The 21,012-nt window shown below is 46.1% G+C and overlaps 1 protein-coding gene across 1 annotated transcript in view; it reads left to right on the top strand.

Annotated features, from left to right (window-relative positions):
* Positions 1-21,012, top strand: part of SCN8A (sodium voltage-gated channel alpha subunit 8) — a 113,959-nt gene extending 92,947 nt beyond the window's left edge. Inside the window, exons 21-27 of the mRNA XM_073788662.1 lie at positions 3,307-3,429; positions 9,426-9,710; positions 11,504-11,557; positions 12,068-12,205; positions 13,184-13,288; positions 16,324-16,594; positions 19,854-21,012. Of these exons, the coding sequence (XP_073644763.1) occupies positions 3,307-3,429; positions 9,426-9,710; positions 11,504-11,557; positions 12,068-12,205; positions 13,184-13,288; positions 16,324-16,594; positions 19,854-21,001 (2,124 nt within the window). The 3' untranslated portion in view covers positions 21,002-21,012. The remainder of the gene's footprint in view (positions 1-3,306; positions 3,430-9,425; positions 9,711-11,503; positions 11,558-12,067; positions 12,206-13,183; positions 13,289-16,323; positions 16,595-19,853) is intronic.

The raw sequence follows: 21,012 nt of genomic DNA, 5'->3' as shown, positions 1-21,012 counted from the left end.
CAACACAAAGCCTCCTGCCAGGTATCGTGGGGGGATACAGAGAGCAGAAGACCAGGTCACTTCTCTCAAAGGACTGAAAAGATGGGACACGTACACAAGTAACCAGTGTGAAGCAGAGTGTGCTGGGGGCGGGGGGAGCCCCAGTCCATGCCGTGGCTGCACTGTTGGCCACTTTTGAGTTGTGGGCGGAGAATAAGGCTTAGACTGACACCTGGACATGGGGAACTGTCAGTTTTTGCTGTCCTTTTGGACAGAGTGTCTAGTGCCTTTGGCATTTTAGAACGTCCAGCAGGTGTAAATTTTAGGTCCTCATTTCGGAGCATCTCTGAGACTCTCTTCCTCCCATTTCATCCACCGGTGGCTTGATATCTGAATCTGTTATTCATCACCATGTTTGTTTCCCTAATGGATTTTCATTCTTCCTTGTTGCCCTTTACAGCTGCTCAGAGCACTCTTTAGGATCATGGGGATGATCTAGACAACTTCCAAGGTTAACTCGCTGTGTTTGTAAGCCAGGCGAATTCCCAAACAGAGACACCATTTTCTTTTGCCCAGGTCCCTGGCTGCACTGGAGATCTTGTCCTGGAAAGGAATTTTGTCATCTTTTCCCAGGGAGATTTACCACATCAGGTCCGGAGATTAGCCAGCATATCGGTTCCAGGGATGGGAACTTGCGGAGACCATTCACCTCACCCTGAATTCAGACTACTGAAACCATTCTCCATCTGAAAATGTTCACATCATTTTGAAAAAGTCACCCAGTGTCTCTCCCTTTTTTTCAGTGCCTGAAGCCACAGATACCCTGGATTTTGACTTGCCCTCAACTCCTTTTTTTTTTTTCCCAGGTTTGATTCTTTCCTTAATTCTAAACAATGTTCTGATTATGTCCAGTGAGAGTTTAACATGGAGACTCAGCAGATTATAAAATTGCCCCTAACCGTTTAGGAATAACCCAGATAGGATGCTTGCTGGTCCTGTCTTGGGCGATCTTGGCCAGATTGATGAGTTGAGTGGCAGACTCCCTCTCAGCACCGTTTAGAGCCAGCCTCTGAATTGGCCTCTGTACCTCCTCCACCCTTCCCCCCACTTTAGGTAGGCCTATTTATTACCAGACAAATTACGCACCGCCCCCCGCCCCGAGAAGAACTTGGGTTGTCTTGTCTTGTGTGAAACTTAGTTTTTTGCAGTCTTTACCTGGCATAGTTTCACAGGATGAAGTTGACTCAGGTATTTTGAACTCGTGTATTTGGTTGAGGTAACTTACCTTCAGATGTACCTATAGATTCTTTGGGGTTAAGAGTTGGCTGCACTTGGCAATAGTAGGCAAAAGACACCTCCATGGAGAGTCTTCCTGTTAATGATGGATGGAGGGAAGATGGTTGGTTGGTACTCCTGTGTTCTAGATAAGGATTTGGAGGCGCTTGTTTTGAACAGAAATTGACCTCTGAGCCATCTACCCTTCAAAGAGCATGAGCGGCCTAATAGGGCAGCATTTCATTCCAGATTTGCTTCAGATACAGCCCAGGACTGTAGAGGAGAGACCTGCACTAATGGGTTACGAGGACAGGCATAGTTGAAGGTTCACAACCCTTTGAAAAACTGAAACCTTTGAGCCTGCTCATCCGTGACCCTCACTAGGGTCACTGACCTGCTACTTCTACCCCTGCTGCTTAATTATAAATATCTTCCTTTAAAGCAACTTTTTTTTTTTTTTTTTTTTACAGTTCAGAGATACAGAATCAAAGAAGTAAGTCCCTCAGCTAGAGATAAAAAGCAACAAATGAAACTGAGTTATGGATTTTTGCTTTAAAATGCCAGTTCAGGCCAAGCCGATCTGTCATCACCACTTCCCAGTAGAGGGAATTTAAGAATTGTTGATGGAAACATCTTAACCGGTCCCAGAATTTGTGGTGCAATATAAAGGAAAGACTGCTCTGAGAAAGCCAGGAGCCCAAACATTCTAACTAAAGGTATTTCAGGTCTGGTGCCCCCTGAAGAGCTACATACCTCTCTCCGGTTAGGCCCAGGCAGCCTTAGGTATAGTTAAGGGTCGGCGTGGTAACTGTTCTGAGACCTCTGGCAGAATAAGGTGAGTTTGCCAGTGGAAGAGCAGGAAAGAATTTGACCGTAACTCTAGGCCCAGAGACCAGACTGCTTCTCCCCAGCATGGCAACATATTCAACCCCAAATTGTTCAGATACCGTAATCCTCTATTGAGATTTTGTCATCCAGCCTTCCAGTGAGGGAGGTGACTTATCCATGGGAGAAAGAGCTCTGGCCTGGGAATCAGGCATCTGAGCCTTTAATCCTGGCTCCAGAACTGTCAGTGTGACGCCGGGCAAATTCCTGTATATGGGTCTCAATTTTCCTCATCTATAAATAAAGAATTAGTCCAAGAACCCTTCCAGCTGTTACTCTGATGATGAGAGTAATAGAAGATTGTCCTGGAAAGGACAGACCTGAGGCCAGTTCTTTTGGGGCTGTTCTGGAGAGAAAGAATGGGGGTTATAAGGGAAAAATATGGATTCAGTTGTCCAGACTCACCCAAGCTCTCGTGGCCATGAAGGAGTCATGGTTATAGTTAAAAGATGGAAGGATTGTTGCGGTTAAAAGTGAGAGAATCACTTAAGTGAGTTCCCATGGAGCCAAACCTCCATCAAGAAGTTTCTTCTTTTGGTCCTTTTCTTGTTGGGAACTGCAAAGTCAGCTGTGGTACTTACTGAATACGTTTCCTTGTTGATGTAGTAACGCATCCAATTCTCAAATGGTTTCTTGTCAACCAGGAGTAAGAGAGCTTGTCCCTGTTGGAAGTCCATGGTGAATGAGCTGAGGAGGGGGCAGCCTGTATGGAGTGTGTGTATTTATCTGTATTCTTTTCCATAGGTACCATTAAATTTGTCTGGCTTAATTTAATGGGAACTTCGGGGACCTGCAGAGACTATAAAGGGCGAGGGTAAGGTTTTTGTCATCTGTTCAGGCTCCTCTCCTTCCAATGGAACTTCCTCATTCTCCCTCTCCCTCCAGCCTCTTCCCTTTGCCAACTCGTATGTCTGTTCTACTGCCCTCTCTCCGCGTTCTCTTCCCTTTGTGTTTTTTCTTCTGCCTCTCAACCACCTTTCCTTCCAGGTCGTTTGAGTCCAAGTTGAAGTAGGCAGCTGGTGTTACCCACTTCCTCTTCCTGGGGGGGGCGGGGCCCAGTCTGTATAATCAGTGCTAGGGGCTTTATTCTAACACTCTGGAACCTCTGTTTTCTTTTTCTTTTGTTTCCTTTTTTTGTTTTTGTTTTTCTCTTCTGTTTCCGTGTAGGTCTCTTTAGTCAGCCTTATAGCTAATGCCCTGGGCTACTCGGAACTAGGTGCCATAAAGTCCCTTAGGACCCTAAGAGCTTTGAGACCCTTAAGAGCCTTATCACGATTTGAAGGGATGAGGGTAAGATACTAAGAGCAGCTGATCCTTCTGCATGCCAGTGGAAACCGTCTAAGCATGCTAGAACTGATCACGTGGTGGAAAGGTCATTCACACACGCACTCTGGATGCAGCTGCTGACTTGACCCTCCACTCTTTGTCCCCCGCACCTGCCCCAAGGGCAGTCGCGTTTAGCTGCCTCATCACATTAATACCGGCCCCACCCCCGACGACATGCCATCGCAGAACATGTTAACATTGGCTCTTCTCATCTGGCCTGGCTTATCTGTAGCACTTCGGGGCGGCTTTCTGGGCTGTTGATTTAATAGGGAGAATCACCAGGTGCAAAGAAGGGGAATTGTCACCCACAGACCCACTGAAAAGCAGAGGCCGCAGGCAGGGAGAGTGCAGGGTAGGGGCGTCAGCCAGGTGAGGACTGCGGCCTTGGAGTCACTGAGAAAGCGGCCGAGAAGGGGCTTGAAGACGGGATGGCAGGCCTGGAACTGGGGACGGAGCAGAATTTGGCATGGCCCTGGGAAAAGAAATGCTTTTCTTTCTGTTCTGATTCCTCTTATTGCACCTTGTTGTTCTCAGCCCAGTCCCGTAAGGACTGGCAGCCTCTGTCTGATAGCAAAGCTTTCCTCCTCACCCCCCACCCCTCTGCCCACGCTATATGGTCCCCTGTCCTAACACTGTCAAAATAACAACCGGGTACGATGCTAGGTGACTATCAGCTAGTTCTCCTGAAATTTCTCAACACCTGCTATTCCTTCTTTGGCGACAGCTCCACCCAAATCCAAACAGTGCAAGGTGCTGTCACCCTGCCAACTATAGAAATAAGGCTCCCTCTTCTGGTGCCTTTTTGCTGTCTCTCTTGGTTTAAAAAATTGTGTGCACACGTGCGTGCGTGAGCGTGCGCACACACACACAGACAAGTCCGTAAAATCAAATGGACCACTGGCTTTTGGTGGTAATGGTTGTCCTATGGTAATCAGAGAGGTCTGTTATACTTAACGAGACCAAGAAAACTCATTTTAATTCAGATGTTGAATACATGCAGGAGAGCAAACCAGAGGATACGTTTTTAAACGTGCAGATATCAGAATGTAGGAATAAAAATTAAACTTGTGGTAGTTCACGTGAAGCAAGACTGCTCAGAGAAACGAGGTGCCAGGACAGTGCTGCTTCATTCAGTCCTCATCTGTGGGTTCCTGGCCACTGTTTCGTGAAGCCACCCACATCTGTACAGGAAGACGAAAATTTCACTGGGACTTGGGAATTTTATTATTCTAGTTTATCCAGACAAATGCTTTCTGCAGGAAATGTGCATTTCTCCTGTAGCACAGTCACAGTTTGGTTTACTAAATATAAGCTTTATGCAACCCACCTGAAACCATCTGCAGGAAGGTCAGTTCCACAGCAGCATAAATTTATTTTAATTTAAGAAACAAAACTTGGGATTCTAAGTCTTTCTCCCACAGGTAAGAGAGGTTTCAGAATGTGTGCAATCAGGTCATTGTTATGCTCGGGCTAAATGTAAGGGGAAAGTATATTGCAGAGGGCTCAGTGTTTTAGGGGGCCGTGGTGTCACTGAAAACGGAATTTAAATGCTCTTCCCTCCTCTCCCACCTTCCCACTTTTTTTTTTTTTTTGTCCGTACGTGGGCCTCTCACTGCCGCGGCCTCTCCCGTTGCGGAGCACAGGCTCCGGACGCGCAGGCTCAGCGGCCATGGCTCACGGGCCCAGCCGCTCCGCGGCATGTGGGATCTTCCCGGACCGGGGCACGAACCCGTGTTTCCTGCATCGGCAGGCAGACTCTCAACCACCGCGCCACCAGGGAAGCCCACCTTCCCACTTTTTTCAGAAAGGGTTAGTTAAAATTTTTGAATAAGTCGTATTAGTTTTGTTATAAAGTTGATAATCCGTTTTGGTGACTGAAAGCTGAAGATAATAATTGCAAGATTGTACCTAAACTCAGTAGCCTGTGATCCTCCACATGCCCCAGGAGGGGTCCTGGAACTCCTAAAAGGAGACTGGTAATACCCAAAGAAAGCCCAAAAAAAGATGCCCTACTGACTTTCTCCATCTGGGTGCCCATTACTGCCAGTCCCAACCTGTGGCAGAGGCAGTCCTCCCTGACCAGCTGCCGCCAGTTGGCTCACGAGGAAATTACATGTATTGTCTGAACACAGGAGTGCTTCTGGTGGCCACACCTCTTCCCGTTAGCTCCTCCTTCTTTCCTCACCTTTCCGGGACTCGCAATTTCCATTCCCTCAGCACTTTTACTTGTCAACTTTCAAGTAGTTGAGGAGCCCAGAGGTCTGGAATGGGTGACCAGAAGAGCAGACACTTTCATTTGAAAAGCATTAGTAAAGGTTTTCTCAAATGAGATAATAAGGGCAGGAACAAGTTTGAACCCAAAGCCGGGCTTTCAAACAGTAAACATTCAGTAAGGAAAACTATGGTAAGGGATGTCACCTCCTTTGGTTGGCTCCAGTCAGCGACAGCACGGCCACTTCTGGTTGGGCCGGAGGTGAAAACTCAGGACCCATTCCTTTCCTGCAGTTCCCCAGCCCTTCTGTGCAAGAATAACTGCAAGAAGGGAGGAGTGAATTTGCCCCAATAATAAACAGAATTAGGGACCTAGGTTTTACTTGAACGTTACTCTTCTGCAGGGCCGTGTTTTTCATTTCTTGGTTTGGGTCCTTGTGTGTGCCAACACTTGCATAATCTAAGAGATTATCCCCTTAGAAAATTTTAAACAAGACATCTTTATGAACTGAATACCATCAATGCAGATGGGCTCAACTGTCACTGTGCTGCTCCGGTGAGAGGTTCAGACCTTCGCTCGAGAGGGAACATAAGGCCCTAGCCTGTCCTGGGACACTGGCTTCAGTCTCTTCCTCAAACCAAAGACCAGAACACTGAAACACTCATGCTGTCGGCAAAGGAATGCTGAATGTAGTTCTTTGCTTTTCTCTCCTCCATAGTAATCTTCATTTAAGGATTTTGCTGTGCTGTTAAATTTTTGAGGGTACAGAATAGTAATGCTCTGAAACATGCATGCATTTTTGTTGATTGTCAGTATATAGTTGTCCATTAAAGCCATGTTCCCTCTGCCAGATACTAAAAGCTATTTGACAGATTTTATAGTATTTAATGAGCAATAACGTTCTAGGCATTATAGAGAAGACAAAAATGCTGAAAGAATTAGTACCCATTGGAATTTTTTCATCAAATGAGATTTCTATCAACTGCTAAATATAAACTTCCATTGCAAAAAGTAACTTTATAGGTTGCTAGCTTTGAGTAATATTTCTATACCTAACTTTTAACAATAATGCATTTCATAATTAAAAGTGACACAGAATAACGAGTTATTAGGGAGCAGAAGGGGAGATCCACTTTATTATGTAACTGTCCATGGAAACTTAAATTATCATTTATATATATGTCTATAGTGTAAGAGTTCAAAATAAGAAAGCATGGTTTCTTGCTCTTTGGTTGCTGAGAATATTAGCTAATGTTCACAACAAGGAAGAATTATCAGTGAAGTTCATCAGCTGTTTACTGTTTTATTCATGAAATGAAGCTAAGAAGTTTTTCTTTTGGTTATAATGAAAGTACATTTCATTATAAGTGAAAGTACATTTGCATCTCACAAGTACATTGGATTTTATAGGATTTTTATGTCATATCAGAGAACGAGGCCCAGTAAATGCTTTTGTGTACTGATTCCTTTGAGCATATCTGTGAGTTTAAAAGTGCAAAGAGATTTCTTAGTCAATTAGCTAATTATTCTTCCCTGCTGGAAATATTACCCCATATTTAACTGTAACACACAGACGCTATGTAGGACAGGTTAGACTAGGTGAAGGTAGTCAGAAGAATTCCTAGAGGAGGTATACTCTGAATTGATATAAAAAGCAAGATTTCTAGGTTTCAGATCTTTTGGGGCCAACTTCTGTATTGCACACTTGTGATGGTCTAGTAGAAGGCCACGCTCTCTCACCTGAGCGCTGCTGCAAAATGCTGTCACATAGACTTGAGCTTTTGAAACTTTACATAACCTACTCCCTTAACTTGTGAGAAACAAATCATTCCATTTGTGGGTCATCTTCCTTTTGCCTATTCTTTTGCACATTTCATTGCCTTGAAGTACTCCCATCAAAGGGTAGGCAACTGTAGAAAGAGGAGAGAAAATTCGTATCTGATCACCTGACAAATTTGGTAACATAAATTAATAATATGAGTATCATTCTCCACAGTAACGTTGGGGAGTTCCCAGATTTCAGGTGTTCTGGCTTTCCTCGCTCAAAGTAATGAACAATGGAAGTATAATTATTTTATACCAATGACAGAGCTATTACATCTAGAAGAGATTTCTTGGTCTAAGAATTAGGAAATAACTACCTCTCAATCTAAAGGCCTTCATACATGAATTGGAGAAACACAAAACTACTATTTTAATCTAAGGAGAGTGACTCCTTAGCAGAATATCGTTGCCTTTTCTATATAGGACAGAACAGACAGCTCTTCCCAGCCACGTGTTCCAGTGAGTGACAGTACAATCTAAGGCTAAAACAGAAGATAAGGAAAACCTGGTCCCAAGTCGGGCTCAAATTAGAGCCCAGAGCTGCCCCCTGGTGTTCCTTCTACAGCACGGCCCTTTTGGCCATTTCCATGCTGTGCCGGTTGGCAGCGTGTCCTCTCTCTTCCCTGCACTGAAAAGCGATGGAGGAAGGTGGTGATGCTTGTCACCTCCTTCTAACAAAACATTAGAAGACTTTGTTTATATCCAGGGTCTTTATTTTAACTCCACTTATCCTCCTAGGATACTAGAAAAAAGAAGAAACATGCTTCCCATTTTAGGGTCACCTTTCTGGGCCTTAGCAGCCCTGCTTAAGACAACAGCCAGTGAGAATCAGGGAAGAAATGAACACCAGCTTTGTTTTCTGCCCCACCACCTGAAATGCTATTTTTGTAAAGCACTTTGAACTCTTCTAGTGAAAACTGCTGCCGCAGTGGAACTGTTGTCTAGCTATTCTCATCTATAGTGTGAAGCAAAATCAAAGTTAAAAACAACACAGAAACTTTAATTCCTGAGGGAGCTCCTTTCCCTTGGCTTTTTTTCACTCCCAAGCTTACTGTAGTCAGTGATTTTTAACCATATGCCAGTTTGGGGGTTTCAAGACCAGTGATCTAACCCGAAATTCTCCCAAAAAACCCAAATTATTCCTTTTTCTAATAATACATTGTGAAGAGTTGAGTCAAACCCCAGATTGAGCAGAGAGACACCAGCATATTAGCCAAGCAGAGGGCGACTCAGATCTAGAAGCCTGCAAAGTCAGGAAAAAAAAAAAAGCCTGAAGAAGAATAATGAATCTTGCATGAAAAACACAACCATTCAGATTTTATTTCATACTGTTTGGTAGAGGGAATATAGCTTTTTTTTTTTTTTCTTGAGCCTGCAAAAAATGCATGCTCAGCTGTTGCCTGAAATAAGCTAACTGGCCTTGCACAGTCATAAAAGAGACTTTATGTACCGTTGAGCGATTCACTGCTGACCCCACGGGGGAGTTCTCTGTGATTTTGAACAACCTCACCTTGCTTTGCAGAGGGGGAATGTCTGTCGAAAGGCAACTAGTGAGCTTGAAATCACGCAGATTTTCCCATGGGGGGCATATTTTATGAGTTGATGGGAAGGGACACTAGACAATGAAATAATTTTTTCGGTCCCAGGTTGATGCCTAGGAGAGAGACCTAGGTCAACTTGGGCAGGGGAATTTGTGTTCAATGAAATAAATATGTAATTTTTAGAATTCCTCAAAATACATTTCATAGATATACAAAATTTCGGTCCTGCGTATGGATCTGTTTGGTTACCCTAATTCCAAAGGGAACATAACGTTTCCATAGTCAGAACAAGCCACAAAGTGTCATTCCCCTCCTGGAAATCAAAAGAGTGTGCGTGCCTGTACTTCTTCCCGACACTCAGCAACCTCCCCCTTCCAACGCAGGTGGTGGTGAATGCCTTGGTGGGCGCCATCCCCTCCATCATGAATGTGCTGCTGGTGTGTCTCATCTTCTGGCTGATTTTCAGCATCATGGGCGTTAACCTGTTTGCCGGAAAGTACCACTACTGCTTTAATGAGTCTTCCGAAATCCGATTTGAAATTGAAGATGTCAACAATAAAACTGAGTGTGAAAAGCTCATGGAGGGGAACAATACAGAAATCAGATGGAAGAACGTGAAGATCAACTTTGACAACGTCGGGGCAGGATATCTGGCGCTTCTTCAAGTGGTAAGGATCGTTCTCCGTCCTATGAAATCCAGAAGGCTAGCAGAAATCTCATTTGGTTCCTTCTCAACCCTGCGTCCAGAATCGGGATCGCTGTTAATAGGTCAGGGGACAATGTCATTTCCCACACCAGTTCCAGGGAGACACCTTGCCTGAGTACTCTGACATCTCCAAAACCTCAGCGAAGGGAATCTGTCACTGCTCAGAAGCAGAGTTCTGCTTATCTACAAATAAGGATTCCTGCAGCATAATAAAGTTGCAGAGAGATCACCATCTCTCTCCATGACGGAGTATGTAGTTAAAGAGAAAGAAAAAATAGAGTAGGTAAGTGCATAGACCAAAAAAAAAAAAAAAAAAAAAATTGATGGAGCAGAACAATCCTACATAACAGCTACACTCGAGTTAACTACATATGACAATGTGACGGTGCTGTGATGCCGCTACTCATGTCAGCTCAACCCCAGAGAAAGGTCTCAAGTTAACGTATCACAGTAAACAATGAAGCGTTCCATCGTGTCTAGTTTTCTCTTCCTCTTTGCTTGATTTTTTGGAGAGTCTGACAAGACGGTAGAGTACAATGAAAGCTCCTAGTCTTTGGACTCAAACATGTAGGTTTGAGCCACACTGGTATTTATTGGATATGTAACCTTGGACAAATTACTAAACCTCTCTGAGTCTATTTCTTCATCTGTTAAATTTGAGTAATAATACCTTGCACGGTAGTTAAGAGGATTCATGATAATTTATTAACATTTCTTAGCACAATGCCTGGCACATAGCAGTGCTTAATTAATGGTATTTGCTATTATGTTTCTTTGTTACTATTACAACTGTCCCTATGTCATAGGGTTGTTGGGAGTATTAAATGTGGTAATGCAGGTGGAGCTCTCAGCTCGGCCTTGCGTATAGTAAGCACTTACCGTTAGCTTGTAGGAATGAATGGGATGAGCAGTGGTTTATCCCACTCCAGAGCTCTTTAGCTCTTCTCTCCCAGTTCAAGAAACTGGACCCCCAGATTGAACCTAAATTGGAGCAGCTCCAGGAAACCAGTGCACATCAGCCAGCCAAACATTGTATTGAGTCCCCACCACATGCAAGGCACTGTGCTTGGGCAGTACCAGAGCCATCAGATGAATAAAGAACTGCCCAGGTCCTGAAAAAACTGAGAATCTGGTTGAGTAAATAAAACATAGAATGAAAGGAAGACATGGAGACTGTTAAACTGGTTACCCGTATTAGTTTCCAAAATCAGGTTAGGTATAGTGGGAGAATTGGGAAGGGGCTGCCTAGGACGAAGCCACTGTTGCCACTACCATAGGCTAAACATGTGTATCTTAGTAGGGGGAAAGTTCTGACCTTGTTTTTTTTTAATGCAACTACTAATTTTCAGACCCCCCCCCCCCATTGCTTGTTTAACATCTTTTTAAAATATGACTCCTTCATGGAGGGGGTAAGTTCTAAGTAAACTCGGTAGATTCCTGCCACTCATAAATATGAGTTTGCCCTAGCTTCAGGCGACCTTCTCAGACCCATTTTAAAGACCTTTTGTAAAAGTATTGATCCAGTTACCACTGTCAACACGTTTCTCTGCCAATCTTTGATGTTATATTCAGGGCTTAGACAAAGCTCCCTTGGGACCTGTATTAACAAACAGAAAATTCTGTGTCCACGTGAGGCTGCACCCAAACTCCCTGACTTGTGTTCTCGCTGAACCTAAGCCTGCCTTTGGGACCCTCTGCCCAGACTCCCACCCACCCCCTAACAGGCACAGTCTAATGACTGACTCTGTTTGCCAGGCAACCTTCAAAGGCTGGATGGACATCATGTATGCAGCTGTAGATTCCCGAAAGGTAAGGTTATACCTGGTGAAACCACGACCTTATTAACTGGTTAGAAAGCAAGCAGCATGGTGGAGCTCGTCAAGAAAGAGAGGGAAGGTTAGAACGTTTTTTGCCTGTCTCACTGATTGTAGGTCACTTTCCCCCGCAGTGAGTCACCACTCTCTTACAGCGGCTCCAGGTGGCTAGGCTCCTGGTTTTCACCTGGCCCTAATGGAGCTGTCTGCTCTTCAGTGCTGATCTGAAATAAGCGTGGCTCCTAGCAGACAGCCCTCCCCTCCCCCTCGCCTCACGATTTGCATATTCTCCACACACGTCACGGAAGGCATAACATGCCTTCTCAGGGCAGGACCTGCCAGCGTGGAGAAGGAGACAGGCAGAGAGAACCTCGGGCTCCCCTACCCCAGCTGGCTCAGCAGCTCAAGCGGTCAGCGGGGCTGACGGCCTTGGCATGTCGGAATCCCCCACCTGACCCCCAAGCTAGGAGCTGACTCTCTTCTTCTTTCTCCTGTCCCTTGACAGCCTGATGAGCAGCCTAAGTATGAGGACAACATCTACATGTACATCTACTTCGTCATCTTCATCATCTTCGGCTCCTTCTTCACCCTGAACCTGTTCATCGGTGTCATCATTGATAACTTCAATCAACAAAAGAAAAAGATAGGTCTCCTCCCCACGTTGCCAGCAGCCGGAGGTCATCCCAGATGAGAGGCACTTCTGTCCCTCTCTCTAGAGAGAAGTGCCTCTCTTTCTCTAAAACCACATCATCACCTCGCTGTGGCACTGGCCCCACTGTACATTAGTCCCAACCAGCCCGTTGTGTTCTGCTGGATTTTGCAGTGTGTGGTTTACCACATTTACTAGACCAAACTAGCAATTTACTGGTACCAAATTTACTAGCAATTCCGGAGGCTTTTTACTAGGTTTGGCCTCCCACCAGAGGGAGGTAGGGTCAGAGAGGGTCTAGTGACAGCTGAAAAGGAAAGCAGCAGATGAATAGCTTTAGTGAGAAGCAGACATTGTCTCGACCTGTCATTATCTGTGCTAATCCCTGGTACCACCAGCACACTGGGATTTGAGAGATCAACCTGGGAAAGCTCACCTCCTTTACTTGTCCAGAGCAAATAAGATTACCCTTGTCATTCATTTTATAAATCGAGCCTGTCCCAACAAACTCCAAGGAACTTCCCAAATTGTTTGCTCCCACCAAGATTTCTAAATTTTTAATATTGTCGGAAATAAATGGGCCATTAGCCAGGACTTGAAAATTCTTTCATTTTAAAATGCTTTTTTGAGAATTGTGTCAGGAAAGCTGGCCCCCCAAAATTTACGAAGATGTGTTTAGAGTCATGGCTCTCAAGTTTATCCTTCCCTGGAGGTCTGTTACTCCAGTTCCTTCCTTCTTTCCTTCCTAGCCCCTAGCAGGTCTCAGAAATCCCAAGCTGAGAACAAAGGTATCTCTTTGAGTTAGATTAGTTGTCCCAGGTCTACCTCCCTCTGGGACAACCATTAGCTAAACTGACCTCTGGAAAGTAAAGGGGGTAAAGCCCCCTCGGTTCTCAGGGTTGCACCTTAGGTCCAAACTTGTAGCATGTGAAAGCCAGTTGTAATTGCACGTTCTCTCTTTCCCTCCTTTACTTTGGAGGTCAAGACATCTTCATGACCGAAGAACAGAAGAAGTACTACAATGCCATGAAAAAGCTGGGCTCAAAGAAACCACAGAAACCCATCCCCCGCCCCCTGGTGAGTGCATCGTGTGGGCCCAGGGCAGAGCGAGGCCCCGTGTGGAAAAAGACACGGCTAGAGTTACTGCAGAGGGAGGAAAGGGGCAAATGATGGGCGGCCTGGGCCCTCCAATCCTCTCCTCGCTGTCCCAAAGATCGGAGGAAGGGAATTCGCTGGCCATCCGGTGGTTAGGACTCTGTGCTTTCACTGCCGAGGGCCCAGGTTCAATCCCCGGTCGGGGAACTGAGATCCCGCAAGCAGGGATCTGAGGAAGATGGCAGAAGAACAGGAGTTAAGGTATGGGGTGGCTTTTGCATTTGCACCTGACCTTTCCTCTGAGGCGTCCTTGGGCAGCAGCAGAGAATCGGCATGTTGACCACATTGGCTGTGACCCTGGTAGAGAGATGTTTTAAGAGACCCACTAAAAATGAACAAAGGAAAGTGAAATGAAAGCTGATCTCTTTCCTACCAGTACGAGATAGGATTTGGTCATTATTTTCTCAGCCCTCTGCTTAACAAGTCAGTCTTTGCAAGCGTGTGCCTGAAAGCTAAGCTAATGCCTCTTGCCGGTTATCTGTGGGAGCAGGAGAGGGTGGAGCTAGGAGAGTCTGTGGCCTGATTTCCTCCCTTGAACTGAGCCTTTTGTAAAGCAGACTTGGGGACTGGGATTCTGCTTGACCCTGTGTTGGTGGTGGTTCTCTTGCTTCAGAGGAGACGCTGTGCTCCGGAAGCCATACAGCCCGCCGAGTGGGACATGACCCCCAAACGCCACACTCAAAGTTCCTTCTTCCGTAACTTTTATTTAAAGTAACTTTTTAGGGAATTCCCTGGCGGTCCAATGGTTAGGACTCCGTGCTACCACTGCCGGGGGCCCGGGTTCGATCCCTGGTTGGGGAACTAAGATCCCACAAGCCGTGCGGCGTGGCCATAAATAAATAGAGTAACTTTTTATTTAAAACAACAACACAGCGGAACTCTTAAAAGCTTACCTGGCAACCTAATTTATAAAAATGAAAGTGAAGCTACTTTCTTTGAATCAAGAGTGGGAGTCCCAGAGCATCTTCCTGACTTAACCCCACACACCCTGTTCCTGGCATACCCCCCTCACCAACTTCTGAGGGAGAGGAAACCCTAGGGCTTTGCGGAACAGTTTGAAACCCACCAGGTTAAGTAATCCTGAAAATAAGCATGAGCTCAAGTGCCTAGGTATCTAAAAAATCAGGGAGATCTTAAGAAAGAGAACATTTTTTATATTTCCTTGATGGTAGTTTCCACTTTGTGACAGAAATGCGATCAGAGGGAATGCAAGGGGATTGCCATTTCTAAAGTTCTGTTCAGTACTTTGCACGTGGGAACCTGAGCGTATTTTCTTCCACACTAAAATATAAACGCTCAGTGTGGTAGGAAGCATTAATAAAGACTTATTCCGCAAATAGTTACAGATCTCCTACTGTGTACCAGGCACTAGGCAAAAAGTGATGAACAAATTTAGACAACGCAATCATGGAGCTTACAGTGTAGTGGGGATATAGATAATAAATAAGTAAGAGAACAGTTATGATAAAATGCAAGGACTTCCCTGGCGGTCCAGTGGTTAAGACTTTGCCTTTCAATGCAGGGGGTGCGGGTTCAATCCCTGGTCGGGGAGCTAAGATCCCACGTGCCTCGCTGCCAAAAAACCAGAAACGTAAAAAAAAAAAAAACAGGAGCAGTGTTGTAACAAATTCAGTAAAGACTTTTAAAATGGTCCACATCAAATAAATAAATAAATAAATAAAATGCAGAGTGTTGTGAGAAAAAAATCAACCGAAGGGCCATGACAGAATATAATGGAGGCCTGGGCTGGGGGGTCTCCTTTAACGGAGTCGTGGGAGAAGCCTCATTACGGCGGGTCTATTTGAGTGTTTGAGAAGGAGGCAGAAGGCTGGGGAAAGGAATCCTGGGAAAGCAAATGAGGCCCTAAAAGCAGGAAACATTTGTGCGGCCAGGTCACTGCCGTGGCCTCTCCCGCTGCGGAGCACAGGCTCCGGACGCGCAGGCTCAGCGGCCATGGCTCACGGGCCCAGCTGCTCCGCGGCATGTGGGATCTTCCCGGACCGGGGCACGAACCCGCATCCCCTGCATCGGCAGGCGGACTCTCAACCACTGCGCCACCAGGGAAGCCCTGAAAGGCATTTTTAAGTCAGTCAGCCATAGGCGTTTTGTTGCAAGTCCAGTGAGAAGCTAGTGAGAGATTTTAAGTAGGAGAGTGATGTGAACCATTTATGTTTTTAAATAATCACACTTGCTGCTTTGTGGAGACTGCATTGGATGAGGGCAAGAGAGGAAGCAGGAAGACCAGTCGGGAGACCCTTCTAGAAGTCCAAAAGGGAAGATGCTGGTGGCTTAGTTAGAGGAGGGTCACAGAAATGGAATGCAGTGGCTGAATTCAAGGAAGACTCCACAGGACCTGCAGTGGATTCGATGGGGGATGAGGGAGAGGGGTGAGCGGGAATGACCCTCAGATTTCTGGCTTAGAGACTGGATAAATAATTGCGGTGAGAGAAGAGCGAGTTGGGAGAGGGGCAGAGGACTTGCTTTGGACTTGCTGAGCTTTTAGATGCTTATGCGTCATCCAGGAGCGATATCAAACAAGCAACCCAGGAGTTCAGAGGAAAGATACAGGCTGGAGAAGAAAACACTTGGGAAACTGAAGTACCTAGATAATATGTGAGCGGTAGGAATAGATGGTAGATGAGCTCTCCAAGGCAGGAAGAAGAGATTAAGAGAAGAAATGGCCAGCAAATGAGACTAAGAAGGAGCAGCTGGAGAGGTGGGAAGACACCCAGAAACGTGTGATGGCACAGCCACAAAGAGAAGAGTGGCAGTTTTAGAAAACTCTTGGTGAGGGAATGTTGACCTTGGTCTTTAGCCATGCTCCTGATACCCTGATAGAGCAGCAGCAGAGAGCTGGCCGGTATTCCAGCAAAGAAAACAGGGTGGCAGCTCCCACAGTCTGCTGGGGAAGGTTTTCATGAAGCCTCTTCTGTCTTCCTCCCTCCCTCCCCACCCAGAACAAAATCCAAGGTATCGTCTTTGATTTTGTCACTCAACAAGCCTTTGACATTGTTATCATGATGCTCATCTGCCTTAACATGGTGACAATGATGGTGGAGACAGATACTCAGAGCAAGCAGATGGAGAACATTCTCTACTGGATTAACCTGGTCTTTGTCATCTTCTTCACCTGTGAGTGTGTGCTCAAAATGTTTGCCTTGAGGCACTACTACTTCACCATTGGCTGGAACATCTTCGACTTCGTGGTGGTCATCCTCTCCATTGTGGGTGAGTGGGGCAGGCGAGGACGGGAAAGGGACCTGACTGGCCCTGAGGATGGGATTCCGGGGAGTGCAACGAATGACACAGGGCTGAAGGGTGGGCGGGTTACTCTCAGGTTACGCCCAGGGCGGGCGGCCCCCAAGTCAACTTGTGGGCCCGCCCCAAATCCCTGATATGGGTCAGCAAGTTTCTATGAGTCTTCATAGTAGTCTCGGGTTGTAAATTTTGTGGCTGAAGAGGGGGAAAAGATTAGATTTGGTTCTTGCTTTCAAAGAGTTTACATTCTAAGAGGTAAGGTAAAAGAAATATATTTTAAAATCTGGCTACAGTAGCAGTATAAAGTGGAAAAAGGCCTGGTAAGAGATTGTTAAGTTGGACATTAATGAGGAACGTTCTGGTGGTGGCAGCACTTCTGCTGATGGCAATGCTCATTTACTAAGATTTTATGGTGCCAAGTAGTTGGAGAGTTTCTTCACTTGTGTTGTCTCATTTGATCCTTATGACAGCCCAGGAAGCAAGGTATGTTACTATCTTTGCTGTGAAGATGTTCAGGGTCACTCAGTTAGGAGGTGGCAGAGGCAGAACTCAAGCTGGTTTTTAACAGTGACTGACTGTGTGGCATTTGCTTCAGCCTAAGGGCCTGGAAGGGCTCATGTCCTGGCAGGCAGTGGAAATGCTGTCCTATTGATCGCCCTCCCCCAAATTTCCTTGCCTTCCTAAAAGGCATCTCGAATGGTGAAACACTACCTTGGTTCCAGGTGGGTTTGACTGACTTCCGCTAGCAGGGGTAGAGTGCCCGAGACCCAGGGAACCAGCTCCAGAGCTGGTTTAGCAAGGTGGTGACCACGGCCACGAGAAGGCAGCTGCGCTCCCACTTTCTAGTTCTGTCCTCCAGAGCAGCGTGTCCAAAAATGTGTTGACTGATCTCATACATTTCTCCCCAAGAAAAGAATCCCATGATGAAATTACTTTGGGCAACACTGTACAATACATTGAATTTCCCTTTGGAGGGTCACAAGGCACATTAGCCTACAGGAGGCTCTTGAAAGTCTTGGAGTAAAGAATTCCGTTTAATACATCATCCCACCTTTACTCAATCACAACACCCTGTTTTCAAGTAATAATAATGTTTCTAAGAGTTTAATGGAACATACTATGTGCTGGTCACCATTCTAAGTGCTTGACATGTTTTAATGCATGTAACCCTCACAACAGCCCTGTGAGTACCATGACGAACAAAGGCAGAGCAGTTACTGAGACGCGCAGCTGGTAAGCGAGCAGGCCCAGCCCCCGGCCTCAGCTCCGCACTCCTAACCTCCCACAAAACACACTTTGGACCATGCTACCCTTGTCCACGTTTCTTAAACTTTTTCTGCCCACCCATCACTAAGTGGGATGGAAAACCCACAGACGAAACCATGCCCCCTATTCTCAGATGGTACTTGAAAATAAGGAGGAAGAAGAGTTTCTTCTGATAATTGGGATTTTTTTAAATGTCATTAATCTGTTCAGAAACAAAAGCTAGAAAAAAATCTTTTTAATTTAAGAGGAGTTTGGGTAAAACTCTCCCTGGAACCTCCTGGAGGACCCCCTAAATGTTGATCCCACTGCCTGGATTGCTGTCTGCCCATCTCTCTCCCCTTGTCTCTGGGCACAAATACACATTCATCCTACAGAACCTTACTGAGGCATCATCTCCTCTCTGAAGCCTTAGTTGCCCACCATGTACGGAATGCAAGTATTACGTACATTACCTGACTTCTTGTGGTCACTGGTTATGACTTAATTGAGAAGTAAAAAGAGGAGAGCTGAGAAATCATCTTGAGTCCTGGCTGAGGCAGAGATTTTCTTGAAAGCTGAAAGTTAAGATTCATAGCTTAAAACCTTAAAACCTGCAGTTCACTACCCCAATATTTATGAATCCTTATGGTTGGAAGAGATTTCTTTATTTAAATGAAGATGTGCTCACACTGTCTTGTGGGGGCCTCGACAGCAAGAGAAGACCCTGAAGGAAGAGCACGTGGTGTCACTGCCGTGCCTTCAGCTGTCGTCTCCCAACCTTTTCATCTCCTCTTCCTTCTGCGGCCCCTCACTGGGCTCCCGTTATCGCTCTTTAGTTTTAAAGGCAAGTGGTCTGGTGGAAGTGGACCCCTGGATGAATGTAAACAGAAAAAGGCCCTCTGATGTGCGTGTTTCACCCTCTACTTTTGTTTTTGTTTTTTTTGCGGTACCCGGGCCTCTCACGGCTGTGGCCTCTCCCGTTGTGGAGCACAGGCTCCGGACGCGCAGGCCCAGCGGCCATGGCTCACGGGCCCAGCCGCTCCGCGGCATGCGGGATCCTCCCGGACCGGGACACGAACCCGCGTCCCCTGCATCGGCAGGTGGACTCTCAACCACTGTGCCACCAGGGAAGCCCCACCCTCTACTTTTATATCCTATTAACGTCTGGACATTTTTACCTGGTGATACTGGGTTTTGATGGATGGCTTTAAACACAAAAATCTAGAAGCTCTTGAGTTGAAAACTACTCCCGAGAGGTCCCTTTAGTTTGTAGGCTAGTTTGGTAAGGTAGGAACATGGGGCAATGAGAACCAAAAATATCTTTTCAGAGCCAGGAAGAAGATGCCCTGAGAATTAGCGGCATTAGCGGACTAAGGCTTCACAGCCATTGGGTAGTGAAGTTACGGGGCGGAGCCAGGACTTCTCATTCACTGTTTGTGGATGTGGTAATTTGATAGCATTTTGGAGAAGAAGCCATAACACCTCAGAAAGTTATGCACGGACAAATCTGAAAAAAAAAAAAAACGAATTTAACACCAGAGATCAATCTCACAAACATAATGTTACGTCTCAAAAGCAAGTTAGAGATCTAGAAAGAGAGATACGGTATAATTCCTTAAACAGAGTAGGCTGCTACCTATATATTATTTATGGGTTCGTACATAGCAAAATTATGAAGACACTGGGGTGAGACATGTCATCTGCAGGATAGTGGTCGCTTCTGGGGGTGATGAGTGGAAGGAAGTTTTGTATCTGGGTGTCAGGTACCTAGGTGTCCATTTTCTTGTTTTCTCGGCTTCTCTATATGTTTGAGACATGCGATTTTCTTTTGAGAAAGTTTTTTATTGTGAGGGTTCAGATTGAATAGCAAGGCACTCATTCTATAAAGTCCTTTGAAGTTAAGGGTTCCATAGTGCCAGGCGACATACGTAAAGAGAAAGGGCATCTCCGGGCTCAGTAACACATCTTCTGTTCCTCTTCTTAGGAATGTTCCTGGCTGACATAATTGAGAAATACTTTGTTTCCCCAACCCTATTCCGAGTCATCCGACTGGCCCGTATTGGGCGCATCTTGCGTCTGATCAAAGGCGCCAAGGGGATTCGTACCCTGCTCTTTGCCTTAATGATGTCCTTGCCTGCTCTGTTCAACATCGGCCTTCTGCTCTTCCTGGTCATGTTCATCTTCTCCATCTTTGGGATGTCCAATTTTGCGTATGTAAAGCACGAGGCTGGCATTGATGACATGTTCAACTTTGAGACGTTTGGCAACAGCATGATCTGCCTATTTCAGATCACAACCTCGGCCGGCTGGGATGGCCTGCTGCTGCCCATCCTAAACCGCCCCCCCGACTGCAGTCTGGATAAGGAACACCCAGGGAGTGGCTTTAAAGGAGACTGCGGGAACCCCTCGGTGGGCATCTTCTTCTTTGTGAGCTACATCATCATCTCCTTCCTGATCGTGGTGAACATGTACATTGCCATCATCTTGGAGAACTTCAGCGTAGCCACGGAGGAAAGTGCAGACCCTCTGAGTGAGGATGACTTTGAGACCTTCTACGAGATCTGGGAGAAGTTCGACCCCGATGCCACCCAGTTCATCGAGTACAGTAAGCTGGCAGACTTTGCAGACGCCTTGGAGCATCCTCTGCGGGTGCCCAAGCCCAACACCATCGAGCTCATCGCCATGGATCTGCCAATGGTCAGCGGGGATCGCATCCACTGCTTGGACATCCTTTTTGCCTTCACCAAGCGGGTCCTGGGAGATAGCGGAGAGTTGGACATCCTCCGGCAGCAGATGGAGGAGAGGTTCGTGGCATCCAATCCTTCCAAAATGTCTTACGAGCCAATCACGACCACGCTGCGGCGCAAGCAGGAAGAGGTGTCAGCGGTGGTCCTGCAGCGCGCCTACCGGGGACATTTAGCAAGGCGGGGCTTCGTTTGCAAAAAGACAACTTCCAATAAGCTGGAGAATGGAGGCGCCCACCGGGAGAAGAAAGAGAGCACCCCGTCTACAGCCTCCCTCCCATCCTATGACAGTGTAACTAAACCCGAGAAGGAGAAACAGCAACGGGCAGAGGAAGGAAGAAGGGAAAGAGCCAGAAGACAAAAAGAGGTCAGAGAATCCAAGTGTTAGAGGGAAGCAAA

This window comes from Tursiops truncatus, chromosome 11 (assembly GCF_011762595.2).
Source record: "Tursiops truncatus isolate mTurTru1 chromosome 11, mTurTru1.mat.Y, whole genome shotgun sequence".
In the NCBI taxonomy this organism is placed as follows: Eukaryota; Metazoa; Chordata; class Mammalia; order Artiodactyla; family Delphinidae; genus Tursiops; species Tursiops truncatus.
The sequence above is the reverse complement of the archived record's forward strand: the minus strand, read 5'-3'. Positions and strand labels throughout refer to the sequence as shown.